The 20,434-nt window shown below is 48.9% G+C and overlaps 1 protein-coding gene across 1 annotated transcript in view; it reads left to right on the forward strand.

Annotated features, from left to right (window-relative positions):
• PRR11 (proline rich 11) overlaps positions 1 to 20,434 on the forward strand; it is a 128,607-nt gene that overhangs the window by 98,973 nt on the left and 9,200 nt on the right. Inside the window, exons 7-9 of the mRNA XM_063951342.1 lie at positions 3,478 to 3,590; positions 5,886 to 6,024; positions 6,448 to 6,583. Of these exons, the coding sequence (XP_063807412.1) occupies positions 3,478 to 3,590; positions 5,886 to 6,024; positions 6,448 to 6,583 (388 nt within the window). The remainder of the gene's footprint in view (positions 1 to 3,477; positions 3,591 to 5,885; positions 6,025 to 6,447; positions 6,584 to 20,434) is intronic.

Raw genomic sequence — 20,434 nt, forward strand, 5'->3', positions numbered from 1 at the left:
TCAGGTTTATGGTACAGAACTGTCACTATCAGTTCAGACGCTGCCGTATGGATGGTCCACGGCACCCCGGGTCTTTACCAAGGTAATGGCCGAAATGATGATATTCTTTCAAAGGAAGGGAATTTTAGTTATCCCTTACTTGGACAATTCCCTGATTAAGGGTAAGATCCAGGGAACAGTTGGAGGTCGGTGTAGCACTATCTCAGGTAGTGTTGCTGCAGCACGGTTGGATTCTCAATATTCCAAAATCGCAGCTGGTTCCGACGACTTGTCTTCTATTCCTAGGGATGATCCTGGACACAGTCCAGAAAAAGGTGTTTCTCCCGGAGGAGAAAGCCAGGGAGTTATCCGAGCTAGTCAGGAACCTCCTAAAACCGAGCCAAGTCTCAGTGCATCAATGCACAAGGGTTCTGGGTAAAATGGTGGCTTCCTACAAAGCAATCCCATTCGGCAGATTCCACGCAAGAACTTTCCAGTGGGACCTGCTGGACAAATGGTCCGGGTCGCATCTTCAGATGCATCAGCGGATAACCCTGTCACCAAGGACAAAGGGTGTCCCTCCTGTGGTGGTTGCAGAGTGCTCATCTTCTAGAGGGCCGCAGATTCGGCATTCAGGACTGGGTCCTGGTAACCACGGATGCCAGCCTGCGAGGCTGGGGAGCAGTCACACAGGGAAGGAATATCCAGGACTTATGGTCAAGCCTGGAGACATCACTTCACATAAATATCCTGAAGCTAAGGGACATTTACAATGCTCTAAGCTTAGCAAGACCTCTGCTTCAAGGTCAGCCGGTGTTGATCCAGTTGGACAACATCATGGCAGTCACCCACGTAAACAGACAGGGTGGCACAAGAAGCAGGAGGGCAATGGCAGAAGCTGCAAGGATTCTTCGCTGGGCGGAAAATCATGGGATAGCACTGTCAGCAGTATTCATTCCGGGAGTGGACAACTGGGAAGCAGACTTCCTCAGCACAACCTCCACCCGGGAGAGTGGGGACTTCACCCAGAAGTCTTCCACATGATTATATTGGGAAAAACTCGACAGGTATTGCGCCAGGTCCAGGGACCCTCAGGCAATAGCTGTAGACGCTCTGGTAACACCGTGGGTGTACCAGTCAGGGTATGTGTTCCCTCCTCTGCCTCTCATACCCAAGGTACTGAGATTGATAAGATGGTGAGGAGTAAGCACTATATTCGTGGCTCCGGATTGGCCAAGAAGGACTTGGTAACCGGAACTTCAAGAGATGCTCACGGAGGATCCGTGGCCTCTACCTCTAAGAAGGGACCTGCTCCAGCAAGGACCCTGTCTGTTCCAAGACTTACCGCGGCTGCGTTTGACGGCATGGCGGTTGAACGCCGGATCCTGAAGGAAAAAGGGCATTCCGGATGAAGTCATCCCTATCCTGATCAAAGCCAGGAAGGATGTAACCGCAAAAACATTATCACCGCAATTGGCGAAAATATGTTGCGTGGTGCGAGGCCAGTAAGGCCTGACGGTGGAAATTCAACTGGGTCGATTCCTACATTTCCTGCAAACAGGAGTGTCTATGGGCCTGAAATTGGGGTCCATTAAGGTTCAAATTTCGGCCCTGTCAATTTTCTTCCAAAAAGAACTAGCTTCAGTCCCTGAAGTTCAGACGTTTTGTAAAAGGAGTACTGCATATACAGCCTCCTTTTGTGCCTCCAGTGGCACTTTGGGATCTCAATGTAGTTTTGGGTTCCAAAAGTCACATTGGTTTGAACCACTTAAATCTGTGGAGTTAAAATATCTCACATGGAAAGTGGTCATGCTGTTGGCCCTGGCCTGAGCCAGGCGCGTGTCAGAATTGGCGGCTTTATCCTAAAAAAGCCCTTATCTGATGTTCCATTCGGACAGGGCGAGATTGAGGACTCGTCCTCAGTTTCTCCCTAAGGTGGTTTCAGCGTTTCACCTGAACCAACCTATTTGTGGTGCCTGCGGCTACTAGGGACTTGGAGGATTCCAAGTTGCTGGACATAGTCAGGGCCCTGAAAATATATGTTTCCAGGACGGCTGGCGTCAGAAAATCTGACTCGCTGTTTATCCTGTATGCACCCAACAAGCTGGGTGCTCCTGCTTCTAAGCAGACGATTGCTCGTTGGATTTGTAGTACAATTCAGCTTGCACATTCTGTGGCAGGCCTGCCACAGCCAAAATCTGTAAAAGCCCATTCCACACGGAAAGCGGGCTCATCTTGGGCGGCTGCCCGAGGGGTCTCGGCTTTACAACTTTGCCGAGCTGCTACTTGGTCAGGGGCAAACACGTTTGCTAAAATCTACAAATTTGATACCCTGGCTGAGGAGGACCTGGAATTCTCTCATTCGGTGCTGCAGAGTCATCCGCACTCTCCCGCCCGTTTGGGAGCTTTGGTATAATCCCCACGGTCCTTTCGGAGTCCCCAGCATCCACTAGGACGTTAGAGAAAATAAGAATTTACTTACCGATAATTCTATTTCTCATAGTCCGTAGTGGATGCTGGGCGCCCATCCCAAGTGCGGATTGTCTGCATTACTTGTACATAGTTCTTGTTACAAAAATCGGGTTTTTTGTTGTTGTGAGCCATCTTTTCAGAGGCTCCTTCTGTTATCATGCTGTTAACTGGGTTCAGATCACAAGTTGTACGGTGTGATTGGTGTGGCTGGTAAGAGTCTTACCCGGGATTCAAGATCCTTCCTTATTGTGTACGCTCGTCCGGGCACAGTATCCTAACTGAGGCTTGGAGGAGGGTCATAGGGGGAGGAGCCAGTGCACACCAGGTAGTCCTAAAGCTTTCTTTAGATGTGCCCAGTCTCCTGCGGAGCCGCTATTCCCCATGGTCCTTTCGGAGTCCCCAGCATCCACTACGGACTATGAGAAATAGAATTATCGGTAAGTAAATTCTTATTTTAACGGGGTCTATATTATGGTGCCGACAAGAACATAGGGATCTATTCATGAAGCAGTGAAAAGTGTGGAGAAATTAGTCAGTTGAGATGTTGTCCATGGCAACCAATCAGCTGATCTGTATAATTTTATAGTATGCAAATTATAAATGTTACTTCAATGCTGATTGAAGTAACTTTTATAATTTGCATACTATAAAATTATACAGAGCAGCTGATTGGTTGCCATGGATAACTTCTCCACTGGCTCACTTCTGCACACACTTCACTGCTTAATGAATAGACCCAAAGTTCTTGTGTTTCCAGGGCTTGGTTAAGTAGAGAACATAGTAGTGATTATAACATACCTATTTGTCTCATCTCCTTTGTGATGATATCAACTATTACATTTATTTAACAGTATTGATTGTTATTTCTTAGCACACGCAATATTAAAATGTTCACAAATAGCGAATGATTAATATGTGCTATGAAACACAGTATTAAAATTTTTTATTTTATTAATGTTGTGTTGAGGTTAAAAATTACATAGCTATAATAATGTGTCATATGGGCTGTAATAATTAAATCTTTAGGTGGGATCACATAGAAGTGAATGTGTGCCACTGATCAACATAACAGAATTACAAGGTGTAACTGTAAAGATGGCCCCCAAAATGCCGCCAAAGCGTCTCACAAATGTTTTTAAGTAAGTAGTTTACCTTGTAATATGTTACCGAATATTCACAAGTTTTTATTTATTTGTCGCATATATACATAATAGGATTTTAATTACCTACCGGTAAATCCTTTTCTCGTAGTCCGTAGAGGATACTGCGGTCCACATTAGTACCATGTGATATAGATGGGTCCACTAGGAGCCTTGGTCACTTTAAGAAATCAATAGTGTGCACTGGCTCCTCCATCTATGCCCCTCCTACCTGACTCTGTCTATAAACTGTGCCCGAGGAGACGGACATATCTTGAGAGAAGGATTCATAAAAAGGATAGTGGTGAGATTCGAACCAACAAACACAAACCAGAAGAAAATCATGTTAACCAAACATGAACAGCAACAGCTGAACCAACAGCAATACTTAACCAAGTAACCATGCAGGAAATACGAAGCACTGGGCGGGCACCCAGCATCTTCTACGGACTACGAGAAAAGGATTTACCGGTAGGTAATTAAAATCCATATTTTCTCTTACGTCTTAGTGGATACCGGGGTCCACATTAGTACCATGGGGATGTACCAACGCTCCCAAACCGGGTGGGAGAGTGCTGAGGTTCCTGCTGAACTGGCTGACCAAACTGAAGGTCCTTAGAGGTCAAAGTATCAAACTTGTAGAACTTGGCAAAACGCGTTCGAACCCGACCAAGTAGCTGCACGGCAAAGCTGTAAAGCTGAGACACCCCGGGCAGCCGCCCAGGAAGAACCCACCGACCAAGTAGAGTGGGCATGAACAAACCTGCCGTAGAGTAAGCATGCTGGATAGTAAGCGTGATCCAGCGAGCAATAGACTGCTTTGTAGCAGGACGCCCAATTTTCTTGGGATCATAGGGGGTAATTCCGAGTTGATTGTAGCTGTGCTAAATTTAGCACACCTACGATCATCTTCCCAGACATGCGGCGATGCTTTTGTACTTAAAGAGTAACTACCGGGTCGCGTGTGACATCACGCAGCCGCTGCAACCCTTCCCCCGCATGGTCCGGCCATGCCTGCGTTTGCCGGACTGCGCCCCCTCCCGCCTGGCGAACGCCTCTGCCTGTCAATCAGGCAGAGGCGATCGCTAGGTAACAACGCCCTTCGGCCGTCTGGCATGCACCGGCTCATGTGCAGTTCCGTCCCGATCGCTGCGAACTGCAGCATGCGATCGGGTCGGAATGACCCCATAAAGCACAAACAGCGAGTCGGATTTTCTGTGACGATCTGTCCATTTGACATAGATTTTCAAAGCCCGAAACGCAGACACCACCTTTGGTAGAAACTGCTGACGAGATCTGAGTTTGGCTCTATCTTCATTGAAAATCAAAAATTCCAAAACACGCGTCGACGAAGCCAAGACCAATAGTGTGACGGTCTTCCATGTAAGAAACTTTACATCTACCTCCTGTTAAGGCTCAGACCAATCCGATTGCAGAAACTGTAACACCACGTTAAGATCCCAAGGTGCCGTGGGAGGCACAAAGGGTGTTTGGATGTGCAGAACCCCTTTCAAGAATGTCTGATCCTCCGGAAGGGAAGCCAATTGTTTCTGGAAGAAAATGAAAAATGCAGAAATCTGGACTTTTACTGATCCAAGCCATAGGCCCACATCCACACCAGACTGCAGAAAACAACCCAGCTTAAATTCCACCGCAGGAAATTTCCCGTTTTCACACCAAGAGACGTATTTTCTCCAAATCCGGTGGTAATGTTTAGTCGTTACCCCTTTTCTGGCTTGGATCAAGGTAGGAATCACCCTGTCCGGAATCCCTTTCCGGGCTAGAAGTTGACGCTCGACCTCCATGCCATCAAACGTAGCCACGGTAAGTCTTGATAGACGAACGGACCCTGTTGCAGAAGATCCTCCCGAAGAGGTAGAGGCCCCGGCCCTCCAGAAGCATTTCCTGTAGATCTGCGTACCAAGCCGTTGGCCAATCTGGCGCAATGAGAATTGCTTGAACCCTTCCCCTTTTTATTCTTTTGAGAATTCTTGGGATCAATGGAAGTGGAGTTAAGACATACACCATCTGATAGACCCACGGAGTCACCAGAGCGTCCACTGCTTGTGGGTCTCTTGACCTGGAGCAATACTGCTGGAGCTTCTTGTTGAGACGAGAGGCCATCATGTCGATCTGTGGAGTCCCCCACCGACGAGTCGAGCACCTGAACACCTCTGGGTGAATGCTCCACTCCCTTTGGTGGCGGGCGTGTCTGCTGATGAAGTCTGCTTCCCAGTTGTCCACTCCCGGAATGAAGATCGCGGACAGCGCCACCACATGTTTCTCTGCCCACAGGAGAATCCTTGTCACCTCTGACATGGCTGCTCTGCTCTTCATTCCGCCCTGTTGGTTTATGTACGTCACCGCCGTCATTGTCCGACTGAACCTGGATGGCTCGATTGTGAAGAAGTGGAGATGCCTGCAGAAGGGCGTTGTATATGGCCCTTAATTCCAGAACGTTGATCGGAAGAATGGTTTCCTGACTTGACCACTTTCCTTGGAAGCGTTCCCCTTGGGTGACTGCTCCCCACCATCTGAGGCTTGCATCAGTGATTAGCAGAATCCAATTTTGAGTCCCGAACCTTCGGCCCTCCGTCAGGTGAGAAGTCTGTAGCCACCACAGAAGAGAAATCCTGCCCTTTGGCGACAGACGTATCCTGTGGTGCATGTGTAGATGCGATCCGGACCATTTGTCCAGCAGATTCAGCTGGAAGGGCCTTGCGTGAAAACTTCCGTATTGCAGCGCCTCATAAGAGGCTACCATCTTTCCCAGGAGGCGAATGCACAGATGCACCAAAATTCAGGTCGGCCTTAGGACGTCCCTTACCATTGACTGAATCACCAATGCCTTTTCCAGAGGAAGGAATACCTTCTGTACCTCCGTATCCAGGATCATCCCCAGGAACGGAAGCCTCCGTGCTGGTTCCAGGTGAGATTTTGGCAGGTTCATAATCCACCCGTGATCCTGGAGCAGACGTGTGGAGAGGGCAATGGTGTGTAACAACCTTTCCCTGGACGGTGCTTTTATCAGTAGATCGTCCAGGTGCAGTAATATGTTAACTCCTTGCTTGCGGAGGAGAAACATCATCTCTGCCATTACTTTGGTATACACCCTCGGTGCCATGGAGAGCCCAAAGGGTAGGGCCTGAAATTGGCAGTGACAGTCCTGCAACTCAAACCTTAGATAAGCCTGATGAGGCGGCCAATTCGGAATATGAAGGTACGCATCCTTGATATCCAGAGACACTAGGAATTCTCCCTCCTCCAGACCTGAGATCACCGCTCTCAGCGACTCAATCTTGAATTTAAACACCCGTAAATACTGGTTCAGTGACTTGAGGTTTAAAATGGGCCTCACCGAACCGTCCGGTTTCAGTACCACAAACAGGTTGGAATAAAAACCTTGGTTTTGTAGTTGAAGGGGAACTGAAACAATGACCTGAGTCTGTACCAGTTTTTGAACTGCTGCTTGTAAGGTTATACTTGCTTCCGGTGAAGCGGCAAGCCTGATTTGAAGAATCTGTGAGGTGGGAGTTCTTGAAAGTCCAGTCTGTAGCCCTGGACGATAAGATCTTTTACCTATGGATCCAGGCATGATGTGTTCCATACGTGACTGAAATATCGTAACCGGGCTCCCACCTGCCTGTTGAACAGGCAGTGCGGTCCACCTTCATGCTGAAGGTTTTGCGGAAGCAGAACCTGAGGGCTAATCCTGTGAGCCTGTATTTGCAGGTTTTCTGGGCTTACCTCTATTGCCTTTGAAGGCAGTAGTAGAACCTTTTTGGACTTTCTTTTAAACTTCGCTGTTCAAAAGGACTGCAAAGTTGGTGCAGAATAGGATTTTCTAGCCGGGGGTGCTGCGGAAGGAAGGTATGTAGACTTACCCGCCGTAGCCTTGGATATCCATGTATCCAGTTAATCTCCAAACAGGTCTTCACCTGTGAAAGGTAGGCTTTCCACACCTTTCCTAGAATCCGCAGTCCACTGGCGTAGCCACAAGCCCCTGCGTGCTGACACTGCCATGGCAGTGGTGCGTGGTTTGAGCAGTCCAATCTCCTTTTATGGCCTCCACCATAAAGTTAGCAGAATCCTGTATATGCTGTAGGAGTAAAATAATCTCCCCCCTGGACAAGGAGTCTAACCCGTCAATTAGATTACCAGACCATTTTGCAATGGCCCTAGTGATCCATGCATAAGCTATAGTGGGTCTTTGGGCCACTCCCGCCGCTGTGTACAGAGATTTGAGAGTGGTCTCAATCTTGCGGTCTGCAGCAACCTTCAATGAAGCTGCCCCAGGAACAGGTAAAACTATCTTGCGTGACAGCCATTTTTTTTTTTCTCCTCTTACATCCTAGAGCAGAGGTTCCCAAACTGTGTGCCGTGGCTCCCTGGGGTGCCTCGGGACACTTGCAGGGGTGCCCTGGGTTGGTGGTCCAGGACCAATTCAAATTATTCATGGTCAATAGAATAGGCAAAACCAGTGCTGGTGGCTGCCAGTCATAAAATATGTGGCCAAACAGAAGCAAATCTTGTCCCTCACCACATAACTGAACCTAAGGATGACATATAAACGCGATCCACTTAATGTAATATTTCTTTCTAAACTTCTCAATAAGAAATTTTTGGCCTAAGGGTGCCGTGAAAAAAATTCTGATATTCTAGGGCGCCGTGATTCAAAAAAGTTTGGAAACCACTGTCCTAGAGAATGATGGGGACTCCGTAAGGGCCATGGGGTATAGACTGGCTCCGCAGGAGACATGGGCACTCTAAAGACTTTAGAATGGGTGTGCACTGGCTCCTCCCTCTATGCCCCTCCTCCAGACCTCGGTTAGATCCTGTGCCCAGAGGAGACTGGGTGCATTGCAGGGGAGCTCTCCTGAGTTTCTCTGAAAAAGACTTTTGTTAGGTTTTTTTATTTTCAGGGAGCACTGCTGGCAATAGGCTCCCTGCTTCGAGGGACTGAGGGGAGAGAAGCAGACCTACTTAAATGATAGGCTCTGCTTCTTAGGCTACTGGACACCATTAGCTCCAGAGGGTCGGAACGCAGGTCTCACCCTCTCCGTTCGTCCCAGAGCCGCGCCGCCGTCCTCCTCACAAAGCCGGAAGATAGAAGCCGGGTGAGGTATAAGAAGAAAGATGACTTCAAAGGCGGCATAAGACTTCAGATCTTCACTGAGGTAACGCGCGGCGGCAACGCTGCGCGCCATTGCTCCCACAAGTACATACACAGCGGGCACTGTAAGGGTGCAAGGCGCAGGGGGGGTGCCCTGGGCAGCAATATTAGCCTCAAAAGGACACTAGTAGATGAATTAGATACTGCAGAGGCGGTATATTAACAAACCCCCGCCAGTATAAATAATTTGAGCGGGACCGAAGCCCGCCGGTGAGGGGGCGGAGCTTGACCCTCCAGCACTAACCAGCGCCATTTTCTCCACAGCACACTGCAGAGAAGCTGGCTTCCCGGACTCTCCCCTGCTGAACTTGGTTACAGAGGGCAAAAAAGAGGGGGGGGGGGCACATTTAATTGGCGCAGTGAGTGTGTATATATATATATATATATATGTGTGTGTGTATGTATGTATGTATGTGTGTGTGTGTATGTGTATGTGTATGTATATGTGTATATATATATATATATATATATATATATATATATATTTCTCTGACGTCCTAGTGGATGCTGGGGACTCCGTCAGGACCATGGGGATTAGCGGCTCCGCAGGAGACGGGGCACAAAAATAAAGCTTTAGGATCAGGTGGTGTGCACTGGCTCCTCCCCCTATGACCCTCCTCCAAGCCTCAGTTAGGTTTTTGTGCCCGTCCGAGCAGGGTGCAATCTAGGTGGCTCTCCTAAAGAGCTGCTTAGAAAAAGTTTTAGGTTTTTTATTTTCAGTGAGTCCTGCTGGCAACAGGCTCACTGCATCGAGGGACTTAGGGGAGAGAAGTGAACTCACCTGCGTGCAGGATGGATTGGCTTCTTAGGCTACTGGACACCATTAGCTCCAGAGGGATCGAACACAGGCCCGGCCATGGAGTCCGGAGCCGCGCCGCCGACCCCCCTTGCAGATGCCGAAGATTGAAGAGGTCCAGAAACAGGCGGCAGAAGACTTTTCAGTCTTCATGAGGTAGCGCACAGCACTGCAGCTGTGCGCCATTGTTGTCAGCACACTTCACACAGCGGTCACTGAGGGTGCAGGGCGCTGGGGGGGGCGCCCTGGGCAGCAATGTATAATACCTTTCTTATGGCTAAAAATACATCACATATAGCCCTTGAGGCTATATGGATGTATTTAACCCCTGCCAGATCTCACAAACTTCGGGAGAAGAGCCCGCCGAAATAGGGGGCGGGGCTTATTCTCCTCAGCACACAGCGCCATTTTCCTGCTCAGCTCCGCTGTGAGGAAGGCTCCCAGGACTCTCCCCTGCACTGCACTACAGAAACAGGGTAAAACAGAGAGGGGGGGCATTTTTTTTGGGCGATATTACTATATTTAAGCTCCTATAAGGATACAACACTTATATAGGGTTGTTCCCATATATATTATAGCGCTTGGGTGTGTGCTGGCAAACTCTCCCTCTGTCTCCCCAAAGGGCTAGTGGGGTCCTGTCTTCAATAGAGCATTCCCTGTGTGTCTGCTGTGTGTCGGTACGTGTGTGTCGACATGTATGAGGACGATGTTGGTGTGGAGGCAGAGCAATTGCCGGTAATGGTGATGTCGCCCCCCAGGGAGTCGACACCGGAATGGATGGCTTTGTTTATGGAATTACGTGATAATGTCAGCACATTACAAAAATTAGTTGACGACATGAGACGGCCGGCAAACCAGTTAGTACCTGCCCAGGCGTCTCAGACACCGTCAGGGGCTGTAAAACGCCCTTTACCTCAGTCGGTCGACACAGACCCAGACACGGACACTGAATCTAGTGTCGACGGTGAAGAAACAAACGTATTTTCCAGTAGGGCCACACGTTATATGATCACGGCAATGAAGGAGGCTTTGCATATCTCTGATACTGCAAGTACCACAAAAAGGGGTATTATGTGGGGTGTGAAAAAACTACCTGTAGTTTTTCCTGAATCAGAGGAATTGAATGATGTATGTGATGAAGCGTGGGTTAACCCAGATAGAAAAGTGCTAATTTCAAAAAAGTTATTGGCATTATACCCTTTCCCGCCAGAGGTTAGGGCGCGCTGGGAAACACCCCCTAGGGTGGATAAGGCGCTTACACGCTTATCAAAACAAGTGGCGTTACCGTCTCCTGATACGGCCGCCCTCAAGGATCCAGCTGATAGGAGGCTGGAAACTACCCTAAAAAGTATATACACACGACCAGCCATCGCCTCAGCCTGGATGTGCAGTGCTGGGGTGGTCTGGTCGGATTCCCTGACTGAAAATATTGATACCCTGGATAGGGACAGTATTTTATTGACTTTAGAGCAATTAAAGGATGCTTTTCTTTATATGCGAGATGCTCAGAGGGATATTTGCACTCTGGCATCGAGAGTAAGTGCGATGTCCATATCTGCCAGAAGAAGTTTATGGACGCGACAGTGGTCAGGTGATGCGGATTCCAAACGGCATATGGAAGTATTGCCGTATAAAGGGGAGGAATTATTTGGCGTGGGTCTATCGGATCTGGTGGCCACGGCAACTGCCGGGAAATCCACCTTTTTACCTCAGACCCCCTCCCAACAGAAAAAGACACCGTCTTTTCAGCCGCAGTCCTTTCGGTCCTATAAGAACAAGCGGGCAAAAGGACAGTCATATCTGCCCCGAGGCAGAGGAAAGGGTAAGAGAGGGCAGCAAGCAGCTCCTTCCCAGGAACAGAAGCCCCCCCCCGGGTTCTGCAAAGCCCTCAGCATGACGCTGGGGCTTTACAAGCGGACTCAGGAGCGGTGGGGGGTCGACTCAAGAATTTCAGCGCGCAGTGGGCTTGCTCACAGGTGGACCCCTGGATCCTGCAGGTAGTATCTCAGGGTTACAGGTTGGAATTCGAGAAGTCTCCCCCTCGCCGGTTCCTAAAGTCTGCTTTGCCAACGTCTCCCTCAGACAGGGCGACGGTATTGGAAGCCATTCACAAGCTGTTTTCTCAGCAGGTGATAGTCAAGGTACCCCTCCTACAACAGGGAAAGGGGTATTACTCCACGCTATTTGTGGTACCGAAGCCGGACGGCTCGGTAAGACCTATTCTAAATCTGAAATCTTTGAACCTGTACATACAAAAATTCAAGTTCAAGATGGAGTCACTCAGAGCAGTGATAGCGAATCTGGAAGAAGGGGACTTTATGGTGTCCCTGGACATCAAGGATGCTTGCCTGCATGTCCCAATTTGCCCTTCACACCAAGGGTACCTCAGGTTCGTGGTGCAAAACTGTCATTATCAGTTTCAGACGCTGCCGTTTGGATTGTCCACGGCACCTCGGGTCTTTACCAAGGTAATGGCCGAGATGATGTTTCTTCTGCGAAGAAAAGGCGTATTAATTATCCCTTACTTGGACGATCTCCTGATAAGGGCAAGGTCCAGAGAACAGCTGGAAGACGTAGTAGCACTAACCCAAGTAGTGCTGCAACAGCACGGGTGGATTCTGAATTTTCCAAAATCTCAATTGAACCCGACGACACGTCTGCTGTTCTTGGGAATGATTCTGGACACGGTTCAGAAAAAGGTGTTTCTTCCGGAGGAGAAAGCCAGGGAGTTATCCGAACTTGTCAGGAACCTCCTAAAACCAGGAAAAGTGTCTGTGCATCAATGCACAAGAGTCCTGGGAAAGATGGTGGCTTCTTACGAAGCGATTCCATTCGGCAGATTCCACGCACGAACTTTTCAGTGGGATCTGCTGGACAAATGGTCCGGATCGCATCTGCAGATGCATCAGCGGATAACCTTATCGCCACGGACAAGGGTGTCTCTTCTGTGGTGGTTGCAGAGTGCTCATCTGTTAGAGGGCCGCAGATTCGGCATACAGGACTGGGTCCTGGTGACCACGGATGCCAGTCTGAGAGGCTGGGGAGCGGTCACACAGGGAAGAAACTTCCAGGGAGTATGGTCAAGCCTGGAGATGTCTCTTCACATAAATATACTGGAGCTAAGAGCGATTTACAATGCTCTAAGCCTGGCAAAACCCCTGCTTCAGGGTCAGCCGGTGTTGATCCAGTCGGACAACATCACGGCAGTCGCCCACGTAAACAGACAGGGCGGCACAAGAAGCAGGAGAGCAATGGCAGAAGCTGCAAGGATTCTTCGCTGGGCGGAAGATCATGTGATAGCACTGTCAGCAGTGTTCATTCCGGGAGTGTACAACTGGGAAGCAGACTTCCTCAGCAGACACGATCTACACCCGGGAGAGTGGGGACTTCATCCAGAAGTCTTCCACATGATTGTGAACCGTTGGGAAAAACCAGAGGTGGATATGATGGCGTCTCGCCTCAACAAAAAACTGGACAGGTATTGCGCCAGGTCAAGAGACCCTCAGGCAATAGCTGTGGACGCTCTGGTAACACCGTGGGTGTTCCAGTCAGTGTATGTGTTTCCTCCTCTGCCTCTCATACCAAAAGTACTGAGAATTATACGGCAAAGGGGAGTAAGAACGATACTCGTGGCTCCGGATTGGCCAAGAAGAACTTGGTACCCGGAACTTCAGGAGATGCTCACGGAAGATCCGTGGCCTCTACCTCTAAGACGGGACCTGCTTCAGCAGGGACCGTGTCTATTCCAAGACTTACCGCGGCTGCGTTTGACGGCATGGCGGTTGAACGCCGAATTCTAAGGGAAAAAGGCATTCCGGAAGAGGTCATTCCTACACTGGTAAAAGCCAGGAAGGAGGTGACTGCACAACATTATCACCGCATTTGGAGAAAATATGTTGCGTGGTGTGAGGCCAGGAAGGCCCCCACGGAGGAATTTCAACTGGGTCGATTCCTACATTTCCTGCAAACAGGATTGTCTATGGGCCTCAAATTGGGGTCCATTAAGGTTCAAATTTCGGCCCTGTCGATTTTCTTCCAGAAAGAATTGGCTTCAGTTCCTGAAGTCCAGACTTTTGTAAAAGGAGTACTACATATACAGCCCCCGGTTGTGCCCCCAGTGGCTCCGTGGGACCTTAATGTAGTTTTGGATTTTCTCAAATCCCATTGGTTTGAGCCACTCAAATCGGTGGAATTGAAATATCTTACGTGGAAAGTAACCATGCTACTGGCCCTGGCTTCAGCCAGGAGAGTATCAGAATTGGCGGCTTTATCGTATAAAAGCCCATATCTGATTTTCCATTCGGACAGGGCAGAACTGCGGACGCGTCCTCAGTTTCTGCCTAAGGTGGTGTCAGCGTTTCACCTGAACCAGCCTATTGTGGTGCCTGCGGCTACTAGCGATTTGGAGGATTCCAAGTTGCTGGACGTTGTCAGGGCATTGAAAATATATATTTCAAGGACGGCTGGAGTCAGAAAATCTGACTCGCTGTTTATACTGTATGCACCCAACAAGCTGGGTGCTCCTGCTTCTAAGCAGACGATTGCTCGTTGGATTTGTAGCACAATTCAACTTGTACATTCTGTGGCAGGCCTGCCACAGCCTAAATCTGTTAAGGCCCATTCCACAAGGAAGGTGGGCTCATCCTGGGCGGCTGCCCGAGGGGTCTCGGCATTACAACTCTGCCGAGCAGCTACGTGGTCGGGGGAGAACACGTTTGTAAAATTCTACAAATTTGATACCCTGGCTAAAGAGGACCTGGAGTTCTCTCATTCGGTGCTGCAGAGTCATCCGCACTCTCCCGCCCGTTTGGGAGCTTTGGTATAATCCCCATGGTCCTGACGGAGTCCCCAGCATCCACTAGGACGTCAGAGAAAATAAGATTTTACTTACCGATAAATCTATTTCTCGTAGTCCGTAGTGGATGCTGGGCGCCCATCCCAAGTGCGGATTGTCTGCAATACTTGTACATAGTTATTGTTACAAAAAAAATCGGGTTGTTATTGTTGTGAGCCGTCTGTTCAGAGGCTCCTACGTTTGTCATACTGTTAACTGGGTTCAGATCACAAGTTGTACGGTGTGATTGGTGTGGCTGGTATGAGTCTTACCCGGGATTCAAAATCCTTCCTTATTGTGTACGCTCGTCCGGGCACAGTATCCTAACTGAGGCTTGGAGGAGGGTCATAGGGGGAGGAGCCAGTGCACACCACCTGATCCTAAAGCTTTATTTTTGTGCCCTGTCTCCTGCGGAGCCGCTAATCCCCATGGTCCTGACGGAGTCCCCAGCATCCACTACGGACTACGAGAAATAGATTTATCGGTAAGTAAAATCTTATTTTTTTTTTTATTTTTTTTTTATAAAAGCGCAGTACTAACTGGGATTTTATTCCAGTGTTCGGTGGCGCTGGGTGTGTGCTGGCATACTCTCTCTCTGTCTCTCCAAAGGGCCTTATTGTGGGACTGTCTCCATATAGATATATCCCTGAGTGTGTGGGGGTGTCTGTACGTGTGTGTCGGCATGTCTGAAGCGGAAGGCTCATCTAAGGAGGAGGTGGAGTAGATGATTGTGGTGTCTCTGTCGGCAACGCCGACACCTGATTGGTTGGACATGTGGAATGTTTTAAATGCAAATGTGGCTTAATTACATAAGAAATTAGACAAAGCAGAGTCCAGGGATAATACAGGTAGTCAATCAATGGCTTTGACGGTGTCACAGGGCCCTTCAGGGTCTCAAAAACGTCCCCTATCCCAAATAGCAGACACTGATACCGACACGGATTCTGACTCCAGTGTCGACTACGATGATGCGAGGTTTCACCCAAGGGTGGCAAAAAAGTATTCATTATATGATTATTGCAATAAAAGATGTTTTGCATATCACAGATGACCCCTCTGTCCCTGACACGAGGGTATGCATGTTTTAAGGAAAAGAAACCCGAGGTAACCTTTCCCTCATCTCATGAGCTGAACGCGTTATTTGGAAAAGCTTGGGAGACTCCAGACAAAAAACTGCAGATTCCCAAGAGGATTCTTATGGCGTATACTTTCCCTGCACAGGACAGGGTACGGTGGGAATCCTCGCCCAGGGTGAACAAGGCTTTAACGCGCTTGTCCAAGAAGGTGGCACTACCGTCTCCAGACACGGCAGCCCTCAAGGATCCTGCTGGTCGCAGACAGGAAACTACCTTAAAATCTATTTATACACATACGGGTGCCTTGCTCAGACCGGCAATAGCGTCGGCTATTAGCAGCCTGGACAGATACCTTGTCAGCTGACATTGATACCCTAGATAGGGATACCATTTTATTGACCTTAGGTCACATTAAAGACGCAGTCTTATATATGAGAGACGCTCAGAGAGACATTTGGCTGCTAGGTTCGAGAGCCAACGCCATGGCGATTTCTGCTAGGCGAGCCCTGTGGACCCGCCAATAGACGGGTGATGCCGAGTCAGAGGCATATGGAAGTTTTGCCTTACAAGGGTGAGGTTTTATTTGGGGAAGGTCTCGCGGACCTGGTTTCCACGGCTACCGCGGGTAAATCTACTTTTTTGCCTTATGTTCCCCCACAGCAAAAGAAAACTCCACAATATCAGATGCAGTCCTTTCGGTCGCATAAGTCCAGAAGAGGTCGGGGCTCTTCCTTCTTTGCCAGAGGTAAGGGTAGAGGGAAAAGAATGCCTGCTACAGCTAGTTCCCAGGAGCAGAAGTCCTCCCCGGCTTCTACTAAATCCACCGCATGACGCTGGGGCTCCACTGAGGGAGTCCGCGCCGGTGGGGGCACGTCTTCGACTCTTCAGCCACGTCTGGGTTCAGTCAGACGTGGATCCTTGGGCGATGGAAATTGTATCCCAAGGCTACAAGCTGGAATTCGAAGAGGTGCCTCCACGCCGATTTTTCAAATCGGCGTTACCAGCTTCTCCCCCAGAGAGGGAGATAGTTTTAGCTGCAATTCAAAAGCTATGTCAACAGCAAGTGCTTGTCAAGGTTCCCCTAGTTCAACAGGGAAGGGGTACTATCAACCCTGTTTGTGGTTCCTAAGCCGGATGGCTCGGTCAGACCCATTCTAAATCTAAAATCCCTAAACCTGTACTTGAAAAAGTTCAAATTCAAGATGGAATCGCTCCGGCCAGTTATCTCCAGCCTGGAAGGGGGGGATTTTATGGTGTCACTGGACATAAAGGATGCATACCTTCATGCCCCCATATACCCCCCTCATCAGGCGTACCTGAGATTCGCTATACAGGATTGTCATTACCAGTTTCAGACGTTGCCGTTTGGGCTTTCCACGGTCCCGAGGATTTTCACCAAGGTAACGGCGGAAATGATGGTGCTCCTGCGCAGGCAGGGAATCACAATTATCCCGTACTTGTACGATCTCCTGATAAAAGCGAGATCGATAGATCAGTTGCTGATAAGCGTGTCGCTCTCCATGAGAGTGCTGCAGCAGCATGGCTGGATTCTAAATCTACCAAAGTCACAGTTGGTTCCAACGACTCGGCTATCGTTCTTAGGCATGATTCTGGACACGGAACAAAAGAGGGTTTTTCTCCCAATGGAAAAAACCCAGGAACTCCAGAACATGGTCAGAGACCTGTTAAAGCCAAAAAGAGTGTCAGTTCATCAATGCACTCGAGTACTGGGAAAAATGGTGGCGACCTACGAGGCCATCCCCTTCGGCAGGTTTCATGCGAGGACATTTTAGTGGGACCTTCTGGACAAGTGGTCCGGGTCCCATCTTCAAATTCATCAGAAAATAAGCCTGTCCCCCAGGGCCAGGGTGTCTCTCCTGTGGTGGCTGCAGAGTGCTCACCTTCTAGAGGGTCGCAGGTTCGGTATTCAAGACTGGGTTCTGGTGCCCACGGACGCGAGCATCAGAGGATGGGGAGCAGTCACACAAGGAAGAAATTTTCAGGGACTATGGTCAAGCCAGGAGGCTTGTCTACACATCAACATACTGGAATTAAGGGCCATATACAACTGCCTACGACAAGCGGAGAATCTTCTTCGCGACCTACCGGTTCTGATTCAATCAGACAACGTCACAGCCGTGGCTCATGTAAACCGCCAAGGCGGGACTAGGAGCAGAGTGGCAATGGCGGAAGCCACCAGGATTCTTTGCTGGGCGGAAAATCACGTAAGCGCTCTGTCAGCAGTCTTCATTCCGGGAGTGGACAACTGGGAAGCAGACTTCCTCAGCTGACACGATCTCCATCCTGGAGAGTGGGGACTTCTTCAAGAAGTTTTTGCAGAGATAAGTCTTTGGGGACTTCCTCAAATAGACATGATGGCGTCACGCCTCAACAAGAAGCTTCGGAGGTATTGTGCCAGGTCAAGATACACTCAGGCAGTAGCGGTAGACGCCCTGGTGACACCATGGGTGTTTCAGTCGGTCTGTGTTCCCTCCTCTTCCTCTCATCTCAAAAATATTGATAATCATAAGACGGAAAAGTGTGCAGACAATACTCATTGTTCCAGATTGGCCTCGAAGGGCCTGGTATTCAGATCTTCAGGAGATGCTCACAGAAGATCCACGGCCTCTTCCTCTCAGGGAGGACCTGTTGCAGCAGGGGCCCTGCGTGTTCCAAGACTTACCGCGGTTACGTTTGACGGCATGGCGGTTGGACACCAAATCCTAGCTGGGAAAGGTATTCCGGAGGAATTCATCCCTACTCTGATAAAGGCTAGGAAGGAGGTGATGGCGAAACATTATTACAGTATCTTGAGGAAGTATGTATCTTGGTGTGAAGCCAGGAATGCTCCTAAGATTTCCACCTGGGCCGTTTTCTCCACTTTCTACAGACAGGAGTGGATATGGGCCTGAAGTTAGGGCTGAAATCTGTACCTTAATGGAGCCTATCTATATTCTTTCAGAAGGAATTCGCTTCTCTCCCAGAAGTCCTGACTTTTGTAAAGGGAGTGCTACACATCCAGCCAGCTTTTGTGCCCCCAGTGGCACCATGGGACCTTAACGTGGTGTTACAGTTCCTAAAATCTCACTGGTTTGAACCTCTTCAAACAGTTGAATTAAAATTTCTCACTTGGAAGGTGGTCATGTTGTTGGCCTTGGCATCTGCAAGGCGGGTGTCCGAATTGGTGGCTTTGTCTCACAAAAGCCCCTATCTGATTTTCCATGTGGATAGAGCAGAGTTGAGGATTCGTCCTCAATTTTTGCCTAAGGTGGTTTCATCGTTTCATATGAACCAACCTATTGTGGTACCTGTGGCTACAGGGGACTTGGAGGATTCCAAGTCCCTTGATGTAGTCAGGGCCTTAAAAATTTACGTAGCCAGGACGGCTCGGGTTAGGAAAACAGAGGCACTGTTTGTCCTGTATGCAGCCAACAAGGTTGGCGCTCCTGCTTCTAAGCAGACTATTGCTCGCTGGATCTGTAACACGATTCAGTAGGCTCATTCTACGGCTGGATTGCAGTTACCAAATTCAGTAAAGGCCCATTCCACTAGGAAGATGGGCTCTTCTTGGGCGGCTGCCCGAGGCGTCTCGGCTTTACAGCTTTGCAGAGCAGCTATTTGGTTGGGTTCAAACACCTTTGCAAAATTCTACAAGTTTGATACCATGGCTGATGAGGACCTCATGTTTGCTCAATCTGTGCTGCAGAGTCATCCGCACTCTCCCGCCCGGTCTGGAGCTTTGGTATAATCCCCATGGTCCTTACGGAGTCCCCAGCATCCTCTAGGACTTAAACCTCCCGTAAATCTTTTTCTCCTAGTCCGTAGAGGATGCTGGGCGCCCGTCCCAGTGCGGACATATTTCTGCAACGCTTGTATATAGTTGTTGCCTACATAAGGGTTATGTTACAGTTAAGATCAGTCTTTGGCTGATACTGTTTTTGTTCATACTGTTAACTGGTTGCGTATATTCCATGTTATACGGTGTGGATGGTGTGGGCTGGTATGAATCTTACCCTTAGATTAACAAAAATCCTTTCCTCGTACTGTCCGTCTCCTCTGGGCACAGTTTCTCTAACTGAAGTCTGGAAGAGGGGCATAGAGGGAGGAGCCAGTGCACACCAGATCTAAAGTCTTTCTTAAAGTGCCCATGTCTCCTGCGGAGCCCGTCTATAGCCCATGGTCCTTACGGAGTCCCCAGCATCCTCTACGGACTAGGAGAAAAAGATTTACCGGGAGGTTTAAAATCTTATTTTTTTCTATCGTCCTGAAATGGGAAGGGTGTAATTAAACGTTTTGGAATGTGAAACTTCCTGTCAGGGTTATCCCAAGTTGCTTCAAAGAGGGAATTTAATTCTTTAGAAGCAGGGAAAGTAGTAGAGGATTTATTTTTCACATTAAAAAAGGATTCCTCCTCGTCGTCTGACACTATGTCAGGAATGTGCAAGACCTCTCTTATAGCTTCAATCAGAGCCTGTATTCCCTGTGCTTAGGCTGCATTCCCCCCACCCCACTAAGTCCACCTCCCCTCCTCTGGGTCTGATACATCATCATCGGTATCGGCCTGCATGATTTGGGCCAGAGTACGCTTCTATAGACAAATAGCAGGGGTCTGAGACGCTGGAATGACCACTGAATCTCTATTAATCAGGTCATCTACAGATTGCCTTAAATATTGTGTCTCCTTTCCATTTTGGGACAATTTGTTTGAAATATTTGAAATCATCCCCTTTAATGAATCTAACCAAACAGGTTCAGATCCACTAGCCTGAGAATGTGTACTATCCTGAGTACACAGCAGTGAGCCCCCAGATTGAGAAAAGCACTCTGCTGTGCATGATGCACACTCCTTTGTGCTTTAAACCTATTCCTCACTGTGTGTGTGTGTGTGTGTGTGTGTGTGTGTGTGTTCATTTACATTTATCATGTCAGTTAACCTACACAGAGCCCTTCTAGGGAGACGCAGAG

The sequence above is a fragment of the Pseudophryne corroboree genome, chromosome 2 (genome assembly GCF_028390025.1).
Source record: "Pseudophryne corroboree isolate aPseCor3 chromosome 2, aPseCor3.hap2, whole genome shotgun sequence".
NCBI classification, from domain to species: Eukaryota; Metazoa; Chordata; class Amphibia; order Anura; family Myobatrachidae; genus Pseudophryne; species Pseudophryne corroboree.